At 45.1% G+C, this 22,198-nt stretch overlaps 1 protein-coding gene across 3 annotated transcripts; it reads left to right on the forward strand.

The window, feature by feature from the left end:
- Nucleotides 1-118: 118 nt before the first annotated feature.
- Nucleotides 119-21,772, forward strand: DHRS1 (dehydrogenase/reductase 1). Of its 3 annotated transcripts, XM_049768209.1 has the most exons (10): nt 119-258; nt 506-601; nt 1,088-1,251; nt 17,326-17,469; nt 17,607-17,686; nt 19,839-19,971; nt 20,210-20,350; nt 20,794-20,863; nt 21,203-21,283; nt 21,411-21,772. In XM_049768209.1, exons 3-10 carry the CDS (start codon nt 1,102-1,104, stop codon nt 21,545-21,547), a joined length of 936 nt encoding a protein of 311 aa, XP_049624166.1. In that variant the 5' UTR covers nt 119-258; nt 506-601; nt 1,088-1,101; the 3' UTR covers nt 21,548-21,772. The 3 variants fall into 3 exon arrangements, with proteins under 3 accessions (XP_049624166.1, XP_049624164.1, XP_049624165.1); XM_049768207.1 differs by lacking the exon at nt 506-601 and having other exon boundaries at nt 125-258; XM_049768208.1 differs by lacking the exon at nt 506-601 and having other exon boundaries at nt 125-258; nt 1,091-1,251.
- The last annotated feature ends 426 nt before the right edge of the window (nt 21,773-22,198 follow it).

Raw genomic sequence — 22,198 nt, forward strand, 5'->3', positions numbered from 1 at the left:
CCGCGTGTGACGTCATAGCCCTGCGACGACTCCCAGGGGCCGCGAGAGGTGTGTCCCGGGGGGAGGACCCGATCAGGCCACGCCCATTCCGCGCCGGCCACGCCCCCTCCGCAGCGACCGCGGCCCCCGGCTAGCACGGACTTGCACCGACCTGTTCCACCTTGCTCTCTGACCCACTCGTCTTCTCATCCCGCCTCCACGGCCCGGCCTTCAGTCTCGGTTTCGAGAACTGGACGGACTCAGCGGCCCTGGTGGCAGGTAAGGAGCGCGACTTCGGAGTCGGAACACCCCCCACCCCCCCGGATCGCAAGCTCAGCACTCCTGCAGCCACCCAAATTGAGCCGACCTGGGCCAAGCGCTAAGACTTAAGTCCTGCAGCCCCTGGTCTCCGGGTGTCTCCTTCCAGCACGTGGGCGGGAAGCTGAGGGTGGAACCCCGAACCCCTGAAGGATCTCTTCTCTGAGGGTTGCAGCTGACAGCCGCTTCTTTCTCTTCCCCGCAACAGACTGACAGCCTGGCCCAGGACCATCACCCCCTCCCTGGTCGCTCTCCTAACGTGTGCCCTCGCCTAGAATTAAGAGCGATTGAGACAGTACTGCAGGTAGGCGCTTGCTTGCCTTGCAGGCAGTCGATCCGGGTTCGACTCCTGGCTTCCCGAGCAGAGCACCGTCTGGAGTAAGCTCTGACAGTAGGGCCAGAGATCACCCCTGAGCATCTCCGGGTGTGATCCTCAGAAGAGAATTCCAAGGGGTGCAAAAGCAATAGCACAGTGGGTAGGGCGCTTGCCTTGCACACAACCTATTGGATTCGATCCTCAACATCCCATTTTGATGCCCTGAGCAGTAACCCCTGAGCACCGCCGGGTATGGGCGTCCCCCCAAAAAAGTAGAGAGAATTACATCCTAGGCTGTAATCGCCATTAGGGGTAACCCCTCCATATAGGCCTCCCTGGTTTTTGCTTTGGAGAGGCCAGTCACATTGGACTCTGGGCTCTGGGATGGGAGTGGGGCACCCTAGGATATGGTCATACAGGGAGGGGCAGGGTTGGGACCGGGAGCAGAAGAGCACAGCAGATCTTTGCCCCCAGCAGACTCACAAGCCATGGCGACAATCATGAAGGGCCAAGTGTGTGTGGTGACGGGCGCGTCCCGGGGCATTGGCCGCGGCATCGCCCTGCAGCTCTGCGAAGCGGGTGCCACAGTTTATATCACAGGTCGCAACCAGGACACGCTGCAAGCTGCCGCGCAGGAGGTGAGTGTGGGCCCTTTAAATTCCAGTCTCCCACATAAGGTAATGTCCACTCACAGTGGAGTCAGTGAGTCCCACAAGGAACTCCTTTGGAGCCCATCAACTGTGACCACCTAGGGAGATCTCTGAGACCACCTTTGTGTGGGGACAACAGGGTTAGGACTTGGGTTCTTTCATCTCCTCTAGGGAAGACGCTTGAACGCTATTAAAAAAGAGAGGGAAGGAAGGAAGGGAGGGAGGAAAGATCATTATTGAAAAAATATTAACATCTCTTAAAGTAAGAGTAAACAAACCTTTCTTAATGTAGTAGACGGCAACCATAAGCACCATGAATGAAGCCATACTCAGTGCCATGTGCTGTGAAGTTTGTCTTGTCTTTTAAAGAAAGGCCTTTAACTCTTAATTAAAACACACACACACACACACACACACACACACACACACAATCTAGCCTGGGCCCGAGAGGTGGCTCTAGAGGTAAGGTGTCTGACTTGCAAGCGCTAGCTTACGACAGCATCCCATATGAGGTCCCCCCAAGCCAGGGGGATTTCTGAGCACATAGCCAGGAGTAATCCCTAAGCTTCAAATGGGTGACCCCCCCCCCAAAAAAAAAAAACTAAATTCTCTCAACTGATGCTCCATTGTTCTTTCAAATCTGAATGATAATTTAGCTGGACAGAGTGTTCTTGATGAAGTATTCATTTAAGTTTTCTGTTCTTCATATTCTTGGCTCATATAGTCTCATTTGATAGATTTGCTGTGAACTTTATAGTTCCTTTTTGTGTACATTCCTATTTTGATATTGCTGCTTTCAATATTTACTCTCTATCTTTTTTATTATAATCTGTCTCAGAATGTTTCTAGTTGGGTCAATTTTCCCTAGCACCCTTCATGCCTCTTTGATTCCAGTGCCTGTACTCCTCAACTCTTAGGAATTCTTATCCATTATTTTTTCAATTAGTGTTTCTTCATCACCTTTGCACTTCTGCTCCCCAGGGACTCCAATGATTCTTATATTGTTCCTCTTGAGCTCATCCTGTTGTTCCCTGATATATTTATTTATTTATTTTTTTTTTTTTTTTTTTTTTTGGTTTTTGGGCCACACCCGGCAATGCTCAGGGGTTACTCCTGGCTGTCTGCTCAGAAATAGCTCCTGGCAGGCACGGGGGACCATATTGGACACTGGGATTCGAACCAACCACCTTAGGTCCTGGATCGGCCGCTGTGCTATCTCTCCGGGCCCCGATATTTATTTCTTATCAAACCTTTTTCCATTTTCTTTTTGTTTGTTTGTTTGTTTTGGGGCCACCAAAAAACTAAGATTTAAAAAAGAAAGGAAAAACAATTCAGCAATGGAAGCTAAATGATCAGAGGAACAAGAGCAAAGACTGATTATTGCAAGAAGTAACATCAGAGCATAAAAATACAGGAGAGGGCTGAAATACAGAATTTTAGGTATTTGCCTTGCTTATTGCCAACCCAGATTCTATCTCTGGCATGAGTATAGTTCCCCGAGACTGTCAGGAGTGATCCCTGTTCACAGAGCCAGGTGTAAGCCCTAAGCACTACTGTGTGTGGCCCCCCCTATTCCCCCCCCCAAAAAAAAACACATGAGAGGTAGAGGTGAAAAACCTGAAAGATGCAGAGAAGGAAGCCCCTAGTCAAGAATTTGAGCTTTTTTTCTCCTAAGAAATGATAACTCTAATTAGAAGATCTTGAATAGTTTTGTATGTATGTCTTCAGACCAGCTGCAGTATGAAAGAATTTATTTGAGCAGAAAGACTGGGTGTGTAGTTAGGAAACAAGGTCAGAAGAGGGAAAGTTTACTCTCTCCCTCTAAGGCAGTGCTTTTCAAATAGAGAGGTTCTGTAAAGGGAGGCGCATTTGACCTCATCAAACACTGTCATAACAAGCTAAGCCCCGTGTTTATGTCTCTGTATGTCTCTGGAGCTGAGAGTTGCTGTGTCCTACTTCAAACCCCTCTTCGAAAAGCTATGCATTGCAAAACGTGATCATTGTAGCCATTAATCCAGACACCACCTCTGATTAAAAAATCAGCTCAAATTATTTTATATATTTTTCTTTTGCAGGTTAAAGTTTTTTTTTTTAATAAAGATACTATTTACAGTCACGCGAGGGGGCGTAAAAAATGTTTTCTTCCTTTTGGGGCATGACAGAAAATAATTGAGAAGCGCTGCTTTAAGGTTAGGAAATTGGCACACATTTGTAAAGGATGGGGCAGAACAGGAAGTAGAATTAGATCAGACCTGATTTCTCAATTACCAGAAAAGATTGTTAGTAGAATAAGTTGAAAGGTTCCTATTGTGCAGGGGTATTATGAATGGTGAAAGAAAGGCACACTAGGAGCTGGAGCAATAATACCAAAGTATTTGCCAGAGCTAGCTATGATCCGGTTGCATTAGAGAGCTTCTTTGAGTTCTCTTGAGGAGAGTGATGAGGAATGGTGAAATATGAAGAAAATGAAGGACCCCATAAGGATAGGTAGGAGAACATCATTCTGATATTTAATAAAGAATCAGGGGTATAAATGAGGCATTTTTCCAGTCTTCTTTTTTTTTTTTTTTTTTTTTTTTTTTTGGTTTTTGGGCCACACCTGGTAACGCTCAGGGGTTACTCCTGGCTATGCGCTCAGAAGTTGCTCCTGGCTTGGGGGACCTTATGGGACGCCGGGGGTCGAACCGCGGTTCGTTCAAGGCTAGCACAGGCAAGGCAGGCACCTTACCTCTAGCACCACCGACCGGCCCCCCAGTCAATTTTTTTATGGTGTGAAAAGAATGCTCATATGCTCATATTTGCAAAGTACAAATGTCTTTCTAGTTAACAGAAGCATCATCAGTATACATTGTTTGATTTACAAAACAATTCATCTGGCTTAGGGTGGTGCACAGACCTTGATGAATAGATATATTTTAAGTAAGTCCAGAGTTAAAAAGGAGAAGGTTAATTTTAACACCTCAAAGCAGTTCCTGTTTGGCTAGTCTCAGATATACCGTATTTTCCGACGTATAAGACGACCTGGCATATAAGGCGACCCCTAATTTTGCAGTTAAAACATAGGTTTAGGCCTATATTTGCTGTATCAGACAGAACGTTCCTGTTCTGCAACTGTATGTACCACAGTGAGCCAATCACAACAAGCAAAGGTTCAAAGGTTATACTGTAATAGACTTCCTCTCTGACTCTGGCCAATCTGAGCAGGCTTTTGACAGTGTAGATTCGGGTCCAGAACATTGTCTAATTTGCATGCATCAAAAGCCTGCTTGGATTGGCTGAGTTAGAGAGGCGGTCGAGCAGCCTTGCAGTGATTGGTGCAGAATCGAGTCAGAAAATTCATTTTGTAGCACTATTCAGACAATTTTCATTTAGCGGCATATTGAAACATTTTTCAGGATATACTCAGCGTATAAGACGACCCCCAATTTTCGGTTGACTTTTTTTTGTTTCAAAAGTCCTCTTATGCGCCGGAAAATACAGTAAATTAGGGGATTTAGCAAGGGACTGATAGGGAGTTTCCCTATCAGATTTCCTATTTCTGAGGGGAGAGGTTTTTTTATATAATTGGAAAATGAAGGAGACAAGCTATATCTAAATGGGATGCAGATTTTTTGTTTGTTTGTTTGTTTTTAGGTCACATCCAGCAGTGCTCAGGGGCTATTTCTTGCTCAAAGCTCAGAAATCGCCCCCGGCACTCTCAGGGACCATATGGGATGCCAGGACTCAAACCACCGTCCATCTGCATGCAAGGCGAATGCCCTACCACTGTGCTATCTCTCCGGCCCCTAGGGATGCAGCTTTTATACCTGGTAAAGGTTCAGTAGCCCAATGCTACATCCTGGCCAAACCTTTTTGATGTTAATTCTGAGGTAAAAATTAGTTAACAAGTAGATGTCCCAAAAGCAGAACATTTAAAAGACAAAGAGGAAATAGTTGTTTTTAAGTGTCTTTTTGGTGCTGAGTTTTCCAGGTAAAGAGAAATTTAAACAAGGCCATGTTTGCCTATAAAAATCCTTATGTTAGGAAGTAAAAGACTCAACTATTTATACACTTAATACAGCAGAAGGGAGACTCATATTTAGGTCAATTAAATGTTTGTTACTAATAATGCAGAATATCAGCTTCACTAACAGAAATCTTAGTCAGCCATCCACACTGAGGGAAGACTTCTCAGTGGGCCTTTTTATTTTTTTTTTAAAATCTTTATTTAAGCACCATGATTACAAGCATGTTTGTAGTTGGGTTTCAGTCATAAACAGAATACCCCCCTTCACCAGTGCAACATTCCCACCACCAATACCCCCTCATCCCCCGTCCCTGCCTGTATTCATGACAGGCATTCTACTTCTCTCATTCTTTAACATTGTCATGCTAGTTGTTAGTGTAGTTATTTCCCTAACAGAGTTCACCACTCTTTGTGGTGAGCTTCAAATTTGAGCTGGTCTTTCCAGCCCTTTAGCCCTTAACTCTATTGTCTCTGTAATAAAGTAATGTCTAATTTTTCTTAAAACCCATAGATGAGTGAGACTTTTTTTTTTTTTTTGGTTATGCTCAGAAATCGCTCCTGGCAGGCTCAGGGGACCATATGGAATGCCTGGATTCTTGCAACTTTCGTGGGAGACCCCCGACCCTCGGGGGTGTGGAAATGAAGGTTGCTAGTTATTAGTGGGTTCACTCGAGCAGAACCGACCTGTAAAGAAGAACTAGAGAAATTAGTAAGAGAAGCCTTCAAGACAACGCATGCTGTTCAAAAAGGGAAGTTTATTGTTGGGGGATCAGCTTTTAAGGGCTGAAACACGTCAGAGGTGTTACCAGTTTTCCACCAATCACAGTTACAAGCATTCATTAGCATAAACTGGGGCAGGTAATAGGGAGGGGCAAAGAGGTAGACCTGAGCACGTTTTACTAAAAGGCATAAGATTCAAACAGAGTTCTATAAATTATACTCAACAAGTATAAATAGAACATCAGCTATAATCTTAATAACGTTTTGCTAACACAAAGGCAGGTTGCTCTATATTTTTCTTTCTGGCTGGATATATTGGGCTGCTCTGAATTACTTTATTTGTCTATTTCCTTTGTCCTCAAGGCATGGGCGCCTTTGGTCACGTGGGTGACCAGATTAGGAATTACTGAGGTGTCTTTATGTTCTAGGTTTATCAGCTAGGCTCCCCACAGTTCCCCCTTTACTGTAATAATAAAAGAAGAAGAGCAAAATGGGTGGAGTGGCCTGTCTTAGGTTATTTGGTGGGCTTCCAGTTCTGGACATGGCAACAAGAGACCAAATTAAAAGTTTTTGCGCGCAAAATATTAGGAATGCCATGTTTGCACCCAGACACTGGCACCAAACTATCCCCGTCATGGGCATCTCCACAGCAGAGCAAGCAGGGGCGTTTAGCCAGATACTCAAAACTCCTTAAAGCTCAGAGGTATATCCATGGCTTCAAGTCCTTCGGGATGCATTTAAGAGAGCCACTGATATTGGACCTATACTGAACATTAGGGCAATCTTAGTAACCGGATTTATAACAAACTTGTGAGGCGACAGAATGCCTTGGGGCCAAAGGAAAAAATAGCAAAAAGCCAATAAAAGGACCGAATTAGGCAGCAGCTTAGACAGCCAGGATGAGGTAGAGGACCAATTTTTATATCAGGACTCATCTTAATCCCTCTGTCTATTTCTATCCTCTAGACTTTCTTCCACAAGTTTAATGCTATCTCTAACTAAGCCAAGTTTATTTTAAAAAGCAACATTTTACTCTAAGGATAACACAAATTTCCCCCTCCCTCAAAAAAAAAGATGTCAAATTTAAACCACGGCAGTTTTTCTGCTCTAATACTGCTAGGGATTCAACAGTTAAGTAGTGTAAACTTCTATTAAGTTTGTAAACATTTTTAACAACAGTTATAAGGCATTAACAGATTCTAGAGTATGAACCAATGAATAAATTTTTGTGCTCACACCAGTAACACCCAGGCCTCTCAATAAGGCTGGGGTGGAGGTAATGTTTGTTTTTATACTGCAGCGGGAGAGACACAAGGTTATATTTAAGAGGTAATAAGGCAATTTTTGATCTAACAGTCAATTTAGGCATTAAAACAACCAAAACACAGTAGTCCTAGGACTAAAGAAACAAATGTAAAACAATGGGGGAGATAAACCAGTGAAACAGGCAAAAAACGTTAAATTGGGGGCAATTATGAACTGAAAGGAGAAATCAACGACAAGAATTTGATTACAATTTTCAATAGGGGGAATCATATTGGGTACCAAGGGGCAAAGTTCAAGTTCCACCACTAGTTTTAAAGTTAAGCCATGTTGAAGCTTCATACCGCATCGCAGAAGGTTGGTGTCGTTGGTGAAGTGAGGCAGTTCAAGGCAGCAATTTAGGACGGTGAGGTGGGTGAATAGCAGGTACCGAAGGCGTCTGGGCGGAGGCGTTGATCATGACAAGGATGAGCTGAGAAGAGGAGGGGGGTCCGGAGGACAGCATGGGCTGGAAGGGTGGGAAGCAGGCAGAGTTCTGAAGAGCTCGGGGCATGGGAGAGGTTGAGCTGATATTCACAGATGCCAGAAGATCGCCGGATGCCCAAGGTTCTTTGTAGGATCCAATTTTATGAGACACTGTAATCCAATTCGTGTTGGCGGTGGTTGCACAACTCCAAAATTTTCAAACAAAAAATACTTGAGCGATTGCCGCACTTGGAATGAAGTGCGATCACGGTGGTGTCCGGGACAAGCATAAAGGGGACAGTGAAAAAAAATTCTCTAAAGGTAGGCAGGTCACAGCGGGGGATGCTGGCTCTCTCGTCAAGGTGGTTATCGCCAGTGTGTCCTGGGGAATGGGTGAACGGGCCAGGTCGTGGCAAAAGTTGATTGGGGGTGGCTCACTCTTCCTCAGCACCCATGGCGAGGGCACAAAGGGCTACTTAAGGATGGGTCAGGGGGTGGAGTGGGGTGGGATGGGTGGGAGGGGAGTTGGCTATGTCTCCGGCACCATTGTGGAACTAAAAGTCAAAAGGGGAGGGGAAGGAACCAGAGGTGTTGTCATCGTCTTGCAAGGGAGAGTCAAGAGGAGCGCGGAGAGGGAGAGTTTTTGAGGTGCTGCGGCAAGGATTGTCAGCCAGTGGTGTCCTTGGGGAAGTGTTGTCAGGAGCGGCACCTGAAAGGGAAACAGAAAAATCCTCAGGGGCGTTACCCCTGGGAGGGTTATGGAGTTTGACCAGCCTATCTGGAAGCCAGCGCGTTTCAGAGGTGGTTGGGTTGTGAACACAGGCGTGACCTTTGCCCCATATGAGAACAGGGTGTGGGCCAAGCCATTGCTGAAAATTCTCATGAGTGGAGGGGTGCCAGAGTCGATCAGCCGCTGAACGGCCGCTGGAGTCCAAGGAGAGAAAATTGAGCACGAAGAGTGCATGATTCAAAAGCAGGCGGTGTTTGCCTTTGCGAGAGTATAAATTCTTACTTTCTGAAGTGAGTTTAAAAAGTGTATTTTTCAAAGTTTGATTAGCTCTTTCAACAATGCCTTGGCCTTGAGGGTTTAGGGGAATTCCTGTTTTAAGGGTGATACCAAATTTTGCACAAAAATCCTTGAATTTGGAACTAATATATCCTGGACCGTTATCAGTCTTAATGACCGTAGGGACAGGAACAATAGTAAAGCAATGTAAAAGATGAGCAATGACATCTTTGGTGGCTTCTCCTGTTTGGAGAGAGGCACAAATAAAACCACTATACGTATCTACTGTAACATGAATATACTTAAGATTGCCAAAGGCAGAATAATGAGTAACATCCATTTGCCAGAGTTCTCCAGGTGTAAGGCCACGAGGATTAACTCCGGTGTGAGGTTCAGGCAAGAGGGAAAGGCAAGCTTTACATGACTTAACAATTTCTCGAGCCTGTTCCTGGGTGACAGAATATTTTAACCTAAGCGTTTGCGCATTAAGGTGGTGTAGCTTATGGGCTTGTTGCGCCAACTGTAAAGAGTCAGGCTGATTAAAGACAGGTAAAAGACGGGTAGCCTGGTCAACTGAGTCATTGCCCTCAGCCAAAGGGCCAGGGAGGCCAGTGTGAGCTCTAATGTGGGCAACAAAAAATGGATTGGTGCGCAGCAAAAGGAGTTCTTGAATTTTAGAAAAAAGAACAGTTGCAGGGGTGGAAGGCTTTATATAAGGAACTGTTTCCAACAGGGGAAGGGAGGCTGCAATATAGCAGCTATCAGTGTACAAGTTAAAGGGCTCTGGGACAAGCTGAAAAACCCTGAGGACAGCAGCAAGTTTTTACAAGCTGGGCCGAAGTGTACTGGGTGGGGACCTGGTGAATGATGCCATTGACCTTGAATGCGGCCATGCTGTTAGAACTGCCGTCTGTGAAAACTAGTGAGGCATTAGAAATAGGTTGAAATTTAGTAAGTTTAGGAAAAACTACTGGGTGAAGGCGCAAAAATTGAAGCAATTTATTAGGTGGATAGTGATTATCTAGAGTTCCTGAAAAACCTGTCACAAAAATAACCCAATCTTGTTGATTTTCCATAAGCCATTGCAATTCAGATTTCGTATAGGGAATAATCGCCTTGGTGGGTTGGCGGCCAAAAAGTTTCAGAGAGGCTGTGCAGCCTTCCATCAAAAGCCGCACCACTAGGTGGGGGTAGGTGGCTAAAACTTTATCAGGGGAGGAAGGCAAATGGATCCAGTAAAGTGGGGCGAACTGCCACAAAACAGCTGTGGGTGCAATGGCAGTAGGGCAAATAATGAGGAAAAGGGGGTGAGAGGGCTCATAATAAGTAATAAACTGATTTTGAATGGCGGTGTTAACAATGGCAAGGGCTTTGGAAGCCTCAGGGGTAAGTTGGCGCGAGCTGGTGGGATGAGAATCGTCCTGAACGATGTCAAAAAGTGGCTTCAGGTCACCCGTGGAGACCTGTAGGTAAGGTCTCAGCCATGTGATGTCACCTAAGAGGCGTTGGAAATCATTAAGGGTTTTTAGGTGGTGGGTATGAAGTTGTACTTTCTGGGTGCGAACCTAATTGGGAAGCAGTTCAAATCCAAGAAAAAGTTGGGGGGGGGGGTGAATTTGGACCTTGTCCTCAGAAATTTTAAATCCGCGATGTTGCAGAGCAAAAACGAGTTCTTTTGCAGTGTGTAGGACAAGTGAATCATCAGCACAAGCTAACAGAATATCATCCATAAAATGAATGATATAAACAGAGGGGTAAAGGATTCGAAACGGGTCTATAATGGATGCTACATATTTTTGACAGAGCGTGGGGCTGTTAGTCATGCCTTGGGGGAGGACCTTCCACTGGTATCTAGGGTTGGGGCCCACACAATTAGTTAGAGGTACCGAAAAGGCAAAACGCTTACAGTCTTCGGGGTGCAGGGGGATGGAAAAAAACAGTCTTTGAGATCCAAAACAATTTTATAGCTTCCTTTGGGTACAGCTGAGGGGCAAGGAAGTCCAGGCTGGGTAGCCCCCATAGGCACCATGGTTTTATTAATTTCTCTAAGATCATGTAAAAGTCTCCATTTGCCTGATTTTTTTTCTAATAACAAAGATAGGGGTGTTCCACGGGGAGGTGGAAGATTCTATGTGGCCAGCATTAAGTTGCTCCTGCACAAGTTGCTGAGCCGCAGCCAATTTTTCTTTGGTTAGGGGCCACTGCCCAACCCAGACAGGTTTATCATCAAGCCAAGTTATTTTATCTGCCGGGGGTGCAGGAGAGGCAGTGACTTCTACTGAAAATTTTGAGCAGGGGGCGAAAAACCTAATCCAGCCCTATCTAATTTTTGCGAAAGGGTAATGGGTTGAGTGATACCTTGTAAATGTTTGCCCAGGCCTTTGGAGGGTGTGTAGCCCTGTTGTAACATTTGCTGTAATACAACAGGATTTTTACACTTTATAACATAAACACCTATTTGTTTTATAATGTCCCGACCCCAAAGATTAATGGGTAAGTCGGGGATAATGCAAGGACGGACAAAACCTGTGTTACCATTCTCATCCTGCCAAGCTAGTTTGTTAGCACTGACAAGAATTCTTTTGACGGAGCCAGTTATACCTGAAACATTGTTAAAGGTGGGAGCAGTGGGCCAGTTAGGAGGCGAATCTAGGGGAGAATAGCACGTGGTGTCTGCACCAGTATCTAGGAGGCCTGTGAATTGTTTACCCGAGATAGTAAGGGTTAAAAGCGGGCGAATGGGGACTTCAGGGATGTCTGCTTGATTGGGACTATGATTCAGGGAGCCATTGTCGGGCTGGGCTGGGGGTTGGAAGGCTCTGGCAGCTGGAATTGGAGCTGCTGAAGTGGCAGCAGCAGCAGCTGCGGCTGCTTCTTGCCTGGCCTGCACCCTCGTGCGGGGTTTGCCGAGGGGTAAAGAGGGGAGTTCACCCTCCTCCTCCCAGTCCTCCCCGTCCGGGCCATGGACGGGGAACAAAAAATGTGGAGATGATGGATCTGTAGCTTGAAGCTGGGCAATTTGCTGTCTGAGCTGTCAAATCTCTATCAATAAAGGATTATCGGGTTCTGGAAGAGGCATTTTTATTGGCGCGGGCAAATCATACAGGGGAGGCTGTGAGGGAAGAGAGGTTGCATTCCCATGGTAGGGATCAGTTTTATCCTGCAACTCAGTTTCTTCCTCCGAGTCCTGCTTTTTCTCAGGGGGCTCTGAGGCTGCCGCTTGCAGAGAGGGATAAAGAGTTTTTTGCATAAGAGAAGAAGGCTCCTGGGGGGAGAAAGGGAATCAATATGTAAAAATGAGCTGGAGTGGGACCTGGGGTGAGAGCATTGTCTGGAGACGTGCTTCAAATGCTCCTGGGCATCTTTCACAATTTGCAAGCTCTTAGGGTCAAAAGCAGATTTTACTATGATGCTTTTGAGGAGATCCCAATATTGTTGTATAATCTCTTTCTCGGACTCACTGCCATGTGTGTTAAAATGATTAGTGAGTTCTGCCCCGACTAGATCCCAAGTACTGGAAACTATTTTTGGGCAAGTAATAGCAAACCAAGGACAAATTTTATTAACAAACATTAAAAATTTCAACAAGTCTTTCTCTTCAATTACTGTATTTCTACTTCTAAGTACTTCTTGTATACCTTTAATAAATTTTGCTCCTTTGCTTAGACTGGTCCCCATTTTTATTCTGGGACTGTAATGGGGTGGCGGTTTTTCACCTAGGCATTAGACTACTAAATTACGTTGCTTTAATTTACTTTACCTGACGTAATTCAGCTCCGGACTTGTCGCACTCTGCCACCCGGTCGTATTCTGTAACTCGAGCTTCCACGTGGGCGCCACCTGCAACTTTCGTGGGAGACCCCCGACCCTCGGGGGTGTGGAAATGAAGGTTGCTAGTTATTAGTGGGTTCACTCGAGCAGAACCGACCTGTAAAGAAGAACTAGAGAAATTAGTAAGAGAAGCCTTCAAGACAACGCATGCTGTTCAAAAAGGGAAGTTTATTGTTGGGGGATCAGCTTTTAAGGGCTGAAACACGTCAGAGGTGTTACCAGTTTTCCACCAATCACAGTTACAAGCATTCATTAGCATAAACTGGGGCAGGTAATAGGGAGGGGCAAAGAGGTAGACCTGAGCACGTTTTACTAAAAGGCATAAGATTCAAACAGAGTTCTATAAATTATACTCAACAAGTATAAATAGAACATCAGCTATAATCTTAATAACGTTTTGCTAACACAAAGGCAGGTTGCTCTATATTTTTCTTTCTGGCTGGATATATTGGGCTGCTCTGAATTACTTTATTTGTCTATTTCCTTTGTCCTCAAGGCATGGGCGCCTTTGGTCACGTGGGTGACCAGATTAGGAATTACTGAGGTGTCTTTATGTTCTAGGTTTATCAGCTAGGCTCCCCACAGATTCTTTTTTTTTTTTTTTTTTTTTTTTGGTTTTTGGGCCACACCCAGCGTTGCTCAGGGGTTACTCCTGGCTGTCTGCTCAGAAATAGCTCCTGGCAGGCACGGGGGACCATATGGGACACCGGGATTCGAACCAACCACCTTTGGTCCTGGATCGGCTGCTTGCAAGGCAAACACCGCTGTGCTATATCTCCGGGACCGAATGCCTGGATTCTAACCACCATCCTTCTGTATCTAAGGCAAATGCCTTACCACTGTGCTATCTCTCCAGCCCCAAGTGAGACTATTCTATCTCTCTCCCTCTGACTTATTTCACTCAGCATAATAGATTCCATGTACATTCATGTATAGGAAAATGTCATGACTTCATCTTTCCTGAAGGCTGCATAATATTCCATTGTGTATATGTACCATAGTTTCTTTAGCCATTCATCTGTTGAAGGGCATCTAGGTTGTTTCCAGAGTCTGGCTATTGTAAATAGTGCTGCAATGAATATAGGTGTGAGGAAGGGAGTTTTGTATTGTACTTTTGTGTTCCTAGGGTATATCCCTAGAAGTGGAATAGCTGGATCATATGGGAGTTCAATTTCCAGGGTGTTTTGTGTTTTTTTTTTTTTTTTTGTTTTGTTTTTGGTTTTTTGGGTCACACCCAGCAGCACTCAGGGATCACTCCTAGCAGGCTCAGGGAACCATATGGGATGCCAGGATTTGAACAACTATCCTTCTGCATGCAAGGCAAATGCCTGACCTCCATGCTATCTCTCAGGCCCCAATTTCCAGTGTTTTGAGGAATCTCCATATTGTTTTCCATAAAGGCAGGGCTAGACAGCATTCCCACCAGCAGTGAATAAAAGTTCCTTTTTTTCCACATCCTTACCAGCACTGATTGTTTTTGTTCTTTGTGATGTGTCCAGTCTCTGTGGTGTGAGATGGTACCTCCTTATAGTTTTGATTTGCATCAGCCTGATGAGAAATATCACCTTTCACTATCAGAAATTTTGGTCAGCCATCCACGCTGAGGGAAGGCTTCTCATTGGTCTACTGACGAAATTAGATAGTGGTGGTGATAAGTGATATCCAGGGTGGAGTGCTTGCCTTTCATGTGGCAGACCTGAGTTTGATTACCTGCGTCCCAAATGATCCCCTGAGCACCACCAGGAGTAATTCCTGAGTGCAGAAACAGGAGTAATACTGGAGTATCACTGGGTATGATCCAAAAACAAATCAAAAATAAATAAGTAAATACCAGTTGGAAATAACCAAGGATAGGGAAGAAGACAGTAATTTCTCAAGAGGTCTACCATATGCTAAGGAACTACCCAGCACATAGTAAATTACTTTAGTAAATGTAGATTTTTTAAATGTTGTTTATTAAAATATTGTGATTTACAAAGTTACTCATAATACAATTGTTTCAGGGATACAGTATGTCATCATCAATTCCACCACCAGTGTGATCTTCCCTCCACAAATGTCCTCAGTTTCCCTCCCCTTGCCTCCAGCCTGCCCCTTTAGCAGTAACAAGCCAAATTTATTTCATATTGCTTGCTTCAAAATGAAGCAAGAGAATGTGTATATGCAATTAATAGAAAATAAATCAATAAAAGTCTATTGTAGGGCTGGGGTGATAGTACAATGATAGTACAATGGGTACTTGCATGCAGTCCACCGGGGTTCAATCTCAGTCTGCCGGGTTTAATCCTCAGCATAATATAGTCCCTTGAGCACCACCAGGAGTAATTCCTGAGTGCAAAGCCATGAATAATGCCTGAGCATTGCTGAATGTGGCCCAAAAGCAAAGCAAACAAAATTTAAATTAAAGTAAAAAGTCCATTTGTTATTATTGATTGCTATAAGAGTCAATCTATTTAAATAAATTAAAATCATTTAATACAAAATAATACCATGCCCATGATCATTTAACTTAGATAAGTTTTCATTTCTCGTATCTTAAAATATATTGCATTAACTTTTTGGGGGGGCTATTTCTGCCTATCCTCACTTCTGCCATTAGCCTCTCTCACACTTCTGTCTCTAACTCTCCTCCTTATCCCCTCTCTCCCCCGATGCAGACTCCTCTACCCACCCATTCCAGATGTGGGCAGTCCTGATCATTCAGGTGGGATAAATAAGTTGGGGGAGGGAATACACATTCTTCACCTTTTTTGTTTTACTACAGAAGCATTATTGATAAGTCTATGACAGGGATACAACAGAGATATGTGTATAAATTATTACATAAGATACACAATATAACATAGCAATTGGGAAACATTCACCAGGATATCTGAGAACTTTCAAAACTCTAACATGCATTTCCCCAGAATTGTGCAAACAAATATTAAAATTAGATACAAAATTTTCTGTTTGCAGTAAGGCATAAAACAAAACAATAGTATACATAGAGATAAACCACAATTTAAGTAGTAAGACAATGACTGATGCAAATAGTCAAAAGATCAGCCTAGAAAAATGTTGATTTTTGGAGGTTACCCGGTACAGGAAGTTCTAAAAGCAGCTTCTTTGTTAGTCTTCAGCTGGTCTTGGATCCTCCATCTTCTCCATCATCACCTTCTGTGTTAGGCTGCTGGGAGTCTCTTCGATAATCTGCTGCAGGTTAGGGGTTCAAGGTTCTCGCAAAAGGTACCTCTCATAGAAGAAAAATGGTAGATGGTGGCATTTAGGATGCTGCCCAAAGTCTTCAACTCTTTCCCCTTCACTACTTGCTTCTGTCTCACCTGAGAGAGCCTCTACCACCATAGGTGGTAGGCCAGCTGAGTGAGGCTGGAGATTGAATTGACAGAACTTATGTCGATTGGGAGCATATCTGCTACCTTTCACTGGCATTCCACCAGGTCTGGATACATTAGCAGCTTTTGGTCCCCTCTCTCCTTTCACCACATCTAACTCCACAGTCTCCCCATCACCAACACTACTCAGAAACTTCCTGAGATTGTTTCTCTTAATAGCTGTCCAGTGAACAAAGACATCTTCTTTGGTGTCATTTCTGTTGATAAATCCTTAACCATTCCAGACATTGAACCATTTAACAGTGCCCAGGACTTGGACTGCCAGCACTGGCTTGTCTACCTGACTCGGTGCTTGGGGCACGGGGGTATCTTTGGTTGAGCCGTTTTCAGACTCTGAGTTTGCAGAGATGGTAGATGGCTTATCATTCTTGGGAGATAGGGGTCTCTCTGGTTTAGTGGCAGCAGTCTACAATAAATTATTAGTTCTGGGAAGGCCTGTAGATTGAGAACTCATTACTGGGAAGGCACTCTTCCCCTCTTGTGGAATGTGTGCAGGAGAATCTCTAGGGAGTCTGGTATGTACAGTCCAGAGTAAGAAATGCAGGTAGATAGACCAGAGCAATATGAAGCCATTTAGAACAGGAGCCATGTTCACTGATGTTCCAGTGAAAGGAAGAACAAATTCAGTCCAGCTCGAGGGGGCTGTCATGATGATAATCCACCAAAGGGTCAAGTCACAATTAGCATTCATTAACGCTGAGATCTTCTTTTGGGTCCAGGGTTCAAGTCAGTCCAAGGTTCAAGCTCCATTTGTTGTCTTAATATAAATTAACAAGTCCTACAGTTGGCATGGGAATGGTGAGGCCTTTCATAGCCCAACCTGGCTCCTGCAGTCCCTACGGCCTGACATGTCTGAAGATTGCAGGGTGAGAGCGGAGAGATTCACAAAGCAGTCAGATGAAGTTCCAGGAGTCAGCCAGCTTTATTTCACAGTCCCTACTGCCTTATACACCTCCTCACATTTCTTTCATGGAGTCTCACATGATAGATCTACTGTGATAAACCTAGATTTTTGTTTGTTTGTTTGTTTTTGGGTCACACCTGGCAGCGCTCAGGGTTTACTCCTGGCTCTATGCTCAGAAATCGCTCCTGGCAGGTTCAGGGGACCATATGAGATGCCGGGATTCGAACCACCAACCTTCTGCATGAAAGGCAAACACCTTACCTCCATGCTATCTCTCTGGCCCCTATAAACCTAGATTTTACATGAGATTCCAATCCATTTTGCTAGACAAAGCATCCCTGAAACTCCCCAAAAGACACCAGAGGGCAGTATTGTCTACCTTGTTCCTTCCACTACAGGTTTAGCTCCCTTAAGCAGGGACAGTCATCTCTCAGGGTAAATGTTAGGTCATATTTATTTTGTCCCTCAACAGGCACAATCCCGAGGGGGCCGGTGTATTCCTGTGGTGTGTGATTCAAGCCAGGAGAGTGAAGTGAAAAGCCTGTTTGAGCAGGTCAATAGAGAACAGCGTGGGCGTCTGGACGTGCTGGTTAACAATGCCTATGCCGGGGTCCAGGTAGGCCTTGAACTCTAATCCCAGCTCTGCTATCCTCATCTCTCCTGTATTCCAATGCCCACTCCATGAGCTAGCCTCCTTCTCATACTTTCCTGCTTTCAGATCATCAAATCTGTGGCCCACCCTGTATCTTGCAGGCAATCCTGAACAACCTTGAAAAGGAATTCTGGAACTGCCCTGCTTCCATTTGGGATGATATCAATAACGTGGGACTCAGGTGGGTGTTGCCCTTTCCCTATATCTACCACTCACTTCACCGGGCCATGTCCACAACCATATGAGGTAATATCTCACCACCTAGTCAGGCTTGCCTTGCACTCTGATAGGAGGTGGATTTAACCCATATATCTTTACAATTTGTGAGACTTGACTTTTCTTTATTCTTTTTCACCATGGTATGGTAGCATTGGTTTATAAGACTGAAATGTTTCTGTTTCCTGGGATACAGTGTTTTCATACCACACTCACTACCAAAGTGTCAGCCTTACTGGGCCCCTCTTTTCTTTTAGCTCACTGCTCCCAACTGTAGTAGCTACAGTTCTAGGATCAGAGTCTATGGGTTTGACATTTCTGTTCTCTTAGCTTTTTTTCACATATGCATGAGATCATCCAGTATTTGCATTTTTCCTTCTGGTCTTGTTTAGCATAATCCTATCTACTTCCATCCAAGAGCGTTTGCTACATCCTTGTAGCAAAACTAGATTTCACATATTCTAAGAGCTGTATAGTGTCTATTGTGTGTGTATGTGTTGTGTATGTATGTATATATATATATATCACATCCTTGTCCACTCATCTGTCACTGGACACTTGGATTTTTTCAGATCTTGACTACTGTACATAGTGTTTCAGTGAACCTATGTGTGCCTATCCTTTTGATTTAGTGTTTTTATATTTTTTTTTGGATATATACCTAGAGTAGAATTGCTGAATTATATGATAGTTCTACTTTTTTTAATTTGTTTTGTATTAGGGCCATAGGTGGTACTCAGGACCTACTTCTATCTCTGTGCTTAGGGGTCATTCTCAAGAAGACTCAGGACCAACGGATGCTGGGGATTGAATCTGGTGCCCCAACTTGCAAAACAAGAGCTCAGCCTTCTACACCAGTTCTTCAATGCCTCTAATTTCAATTTTTTAATTGGGAACTGTTTAGGGTCCCTCCTGGCAATGCTCAGGGCTTAATTCTGTATCTGAACTCAGAGATCACTCCTGGTAGGGCTTGGGGGACCATGTGTGGCAACAGGGATCAAACTCAGGTCAGCCATGTTCAAAGAAGCTCCCTATTCTCTATATTATCTCTCCTGACCCTGTGTTTGTTTTTGTAACCAAATACTTTACTCTGTGGGATGCATGTTGAAATAGTATAGAGTATAGTGTGTTTCTCTTGCATGAAGCCTACTTGGATTCAATCTCTGGCACCTCTATGGTCCCGTGAGCCTGTCAGGAGTAATCCCTGAGTAGAGTCAGGAGTGAGCCCTTAGCAAAGCCAGGTGTGGCCCCAAATCAAACAAACAAAAATGAAGTAGCAACACTTTCACCCACCAGATACCTGCCTATTGAATGATCCACCTTTCCCCATTTATTTGAAATTATCCTTTTATAATTCTCCTTATACTAAGTTGCTGTCTCATTCCATTGACTTCTCCTATGATATTGTTTGCTGTCTCATTCCATTGGCTTCTCCATATATTGTTAAACCAGTGCCGTGTTATTTAACTGTGATGTCATTGTACACTTCACTATGGGATGGCAAGGGGTAGCTGACACCCCTCATCCACGGGTAATATTATTTCTTTCTTTTTTTTTTTTTTTTTTTGTATTTTCCTAGCTACTCTCGCACTATTACTTTCATTAACTTGCAAATTAGTCCAGTTCCAAAAGTTTTACTGAGATACTACCCAAATTGGCAGGCACTATTAATCTATAGATTAAAGTAAGTAGATGTTTTAAATGTTCCTGAGTGTACTAGATCTCATTATAACATGAGATTATAAATATATATACAAATATATAAGTATCTGTTTATGTATATATGTGTATATATACACATATATGTATATATTTCAACCCACCACTTTGAGCTGTCTACCTGGTCCTAGATCCTGTGTATCTCTCACATTTACTCCCTGAGATCTTTTGACTGTTGTTATTGCCATTAAGGCAGAGACCTTTCTTTCCATTTTCTTCTAATTTTCTGGAAATGCTGATTCTCTCCTGCCAGGGGTTAACTGGATCCAGGCCCCACTCTCAGGATAGGACCTCAGGATTCCCCAGCTCTCTGTTCTTTTCCCACTGATTTTTGCCACTAGAGGGCAGAGGCCTACCTCACCCTGACTGTCCATGCCTTCTTCCCTCTCACCTCCTAGGGGCCACTACCTGTGCTCTGTCTATGGGGCACGGATGATGGTACCTGCTCGTCGGGGGCTCATCGTGATCGTCTCTTCTGTTGGGGGACTGAATTATTTCTTCAATGTTCCTTACGGCGTGGGCAAGGCTGCGGTAAGGACATAAGTAGCACCGAAGTGTGGCATGGTAGTGGGTGTGTACAGGATAATGATTGTACCTAGACCTCGGAAGGTCCCATCCTGGGAAGCTGGCACTTTCCCACATGACCAGAGGAAGCAGTGCCCCAGGAAAGACAACCAAAACCAATGACTCCTGGGAAGTGCGGGGCACCCTCAAGAAAGGAAGTGACATACCTGTGGCTTGACCCTCCCAATGCCCTGTCCCTTCACAGTGCGACAGGATGGCTGCTGACTGTGCCAAGGAGCTGAGGAAACATGGGGTCAGCTATGTGTCTCTGTGGCCCGGACTGGTACAGACAGAAATGCTGAAGGATAATTTAGAAAACAAGACCAATGATCCCCTGCTTAAGAAGGTGGGCGAGGGCCAGGACTGCCTGGCCCCCATTCTCACTGGTGGCACAGGGCCATCCTGGGACAGGCCACTCGCACACACCTGGGAGGAGGTGGGACTAAGTGACCTGAGGGTGGCTTGGGGAACCCCAGAAGCCCAAGACAGACTCCAGCTCCCACACTGGAAATAAAGTGTCTTCCGCTCCATGGCCAGTGCTCCTGGACACATACACACCCCCACCCCCCACCCCCACCCCCGCACTGAACTCACCAGGATTGTCTGTCTGGATTCTCAGATCTTCACACTTTGGAAAGTCTGTGGGTCCCCATGGGGCAGTCAAGCCTGCAGGATCTGGACTTCAGACTGAGTCCTGCAGCCTTGCTGCTCCTGGAACAGAAAAGGGCTCGGAGAGCGAGGTTATGCTCCTAGAAATAGACCCTGGACTTCTCTGCCCCTGTATTTCAGTTCAATGTGGATTTTTCAGCTGCAGAGACCACTGAAGTGAGCGGCAAATGTGTGGTGGCTTTGGCAACAGGTGAAGGGGGGCAGGGTGACCAGAAAGGGCAAAGTTGCAGGGGTGGCAGCTGGTGAGTCCTGGGGTCAGGCCCAGGGCTCAAAAGGGGGGTGGGGAACACACCTTTCTTTTCTCTGGCTTCTGGAGACTCTCAGGTCCAGGGTGCCCAGTCTGGGGTTCAGGAGCCTCAGGAACTGGAACCTAGGCAGTGTGGTCAAAAGCCAGAGACCTAGAAAGCTGCCTAAGAATCGTAAACAGCAACTCGGGCTCCCCTGTCCCTCTCAGTCCCTGTCACCTTGAACCCACGGGCCATCTCATCCATCTGTCTGTCTGTCTGTCTATCTATCTGTGTGCCTGCAGATCCCCATATCCTGAGCCTAAGTGGGAAGGTACTGCCGTCCTGTGACCTGGCACGGCGCTATGGCCTCCGGGATGTAGATGGTGAGTGCTATGGCCTGTCTTCGACTCCTGGCTGTCCCCTACTCAATCCTCCCTCAGCCCCTCGAGGTCTAATCAGCCAAGGGGTGCTGTGCAGGGTGGAAATGAAGCTGTCTTTCTGTCATCACAGGCCGCCCTGTTCAAGACTACTTATCTGTGAGCTCGGTGCTGTCCCATGTGTCCAGACTGGGCTGGTTGGCCTCCTACATGCCTGGCTTCCTCCGCATGCCCAAATGGCTCATCACCCTCTATGCCGGCAAGTTCTAAGCCTCCTGCCTATACTGTTACTGCTCAGCTTCCCATATTCCTGTGGAGGGAGCCTGCCTGCCTCCTGCCTAGCACACTCCCCTGGGAAAAGGAAACCTCCACAAAGGCCTGGAGAGTCCTGGGGTGCCCTTCAAGGTGACTTGGTTTTCTAGAACTTACATTTTATGTTTTGCCTTAGGGTTGAAAATGCTTCAAAAGTTAATAAAAATCTTATTTCTCTTTCAACGTGTTTTCTAAGAGCTTTTTTCTAAGGTTTTATGCTCTGCAATGGGTTAAGTAGTTGGCTCCATTTTTCATTTTGCAGTGCTGGGAATCAAGTAAACAAGGCTCTACCACGAGCCATATCCCTTGCCCCAAGTGTTAACAACTATTTGAAAGACTCTGATAGGTGGAGTGTTTTATTTCTTAGGCTCTGGTCCTCCTCAAAGAATCCCCTTCTACTGGACTGCCCACCTCAGGAGTACCTGCTTATTGGCTGCAAGACCTGCTTGTCATGCCTTACCAGAGGTGTACTTCATTCTTACTTGCCTGCACCCTCATACCACCATAGATTCAGGGATGCCTGCTGCCTTTTAGTGGGGCCCAGTCTCTATGTGAGGCTGGGGTTGAGCCCCTGGAATTTGGAGGAAAAACTGCCTGAATCTTAGTTGG

The sequence above is a fragment of the Suncus etruscus genome, chromosome 2, assembly GCF_024139225.1.
Source record: "Suncus etruscus isolate mSunEtr1 chromosome 2, mSunEtr1.pri.cur, whole genome shotgun sequence".
Lineage (NCBI taxonomy): Eukaryota > Metazoa > Chordata > Mammalia > Eulipotyphla > Soricidae > Suncus > Suncus etruscus.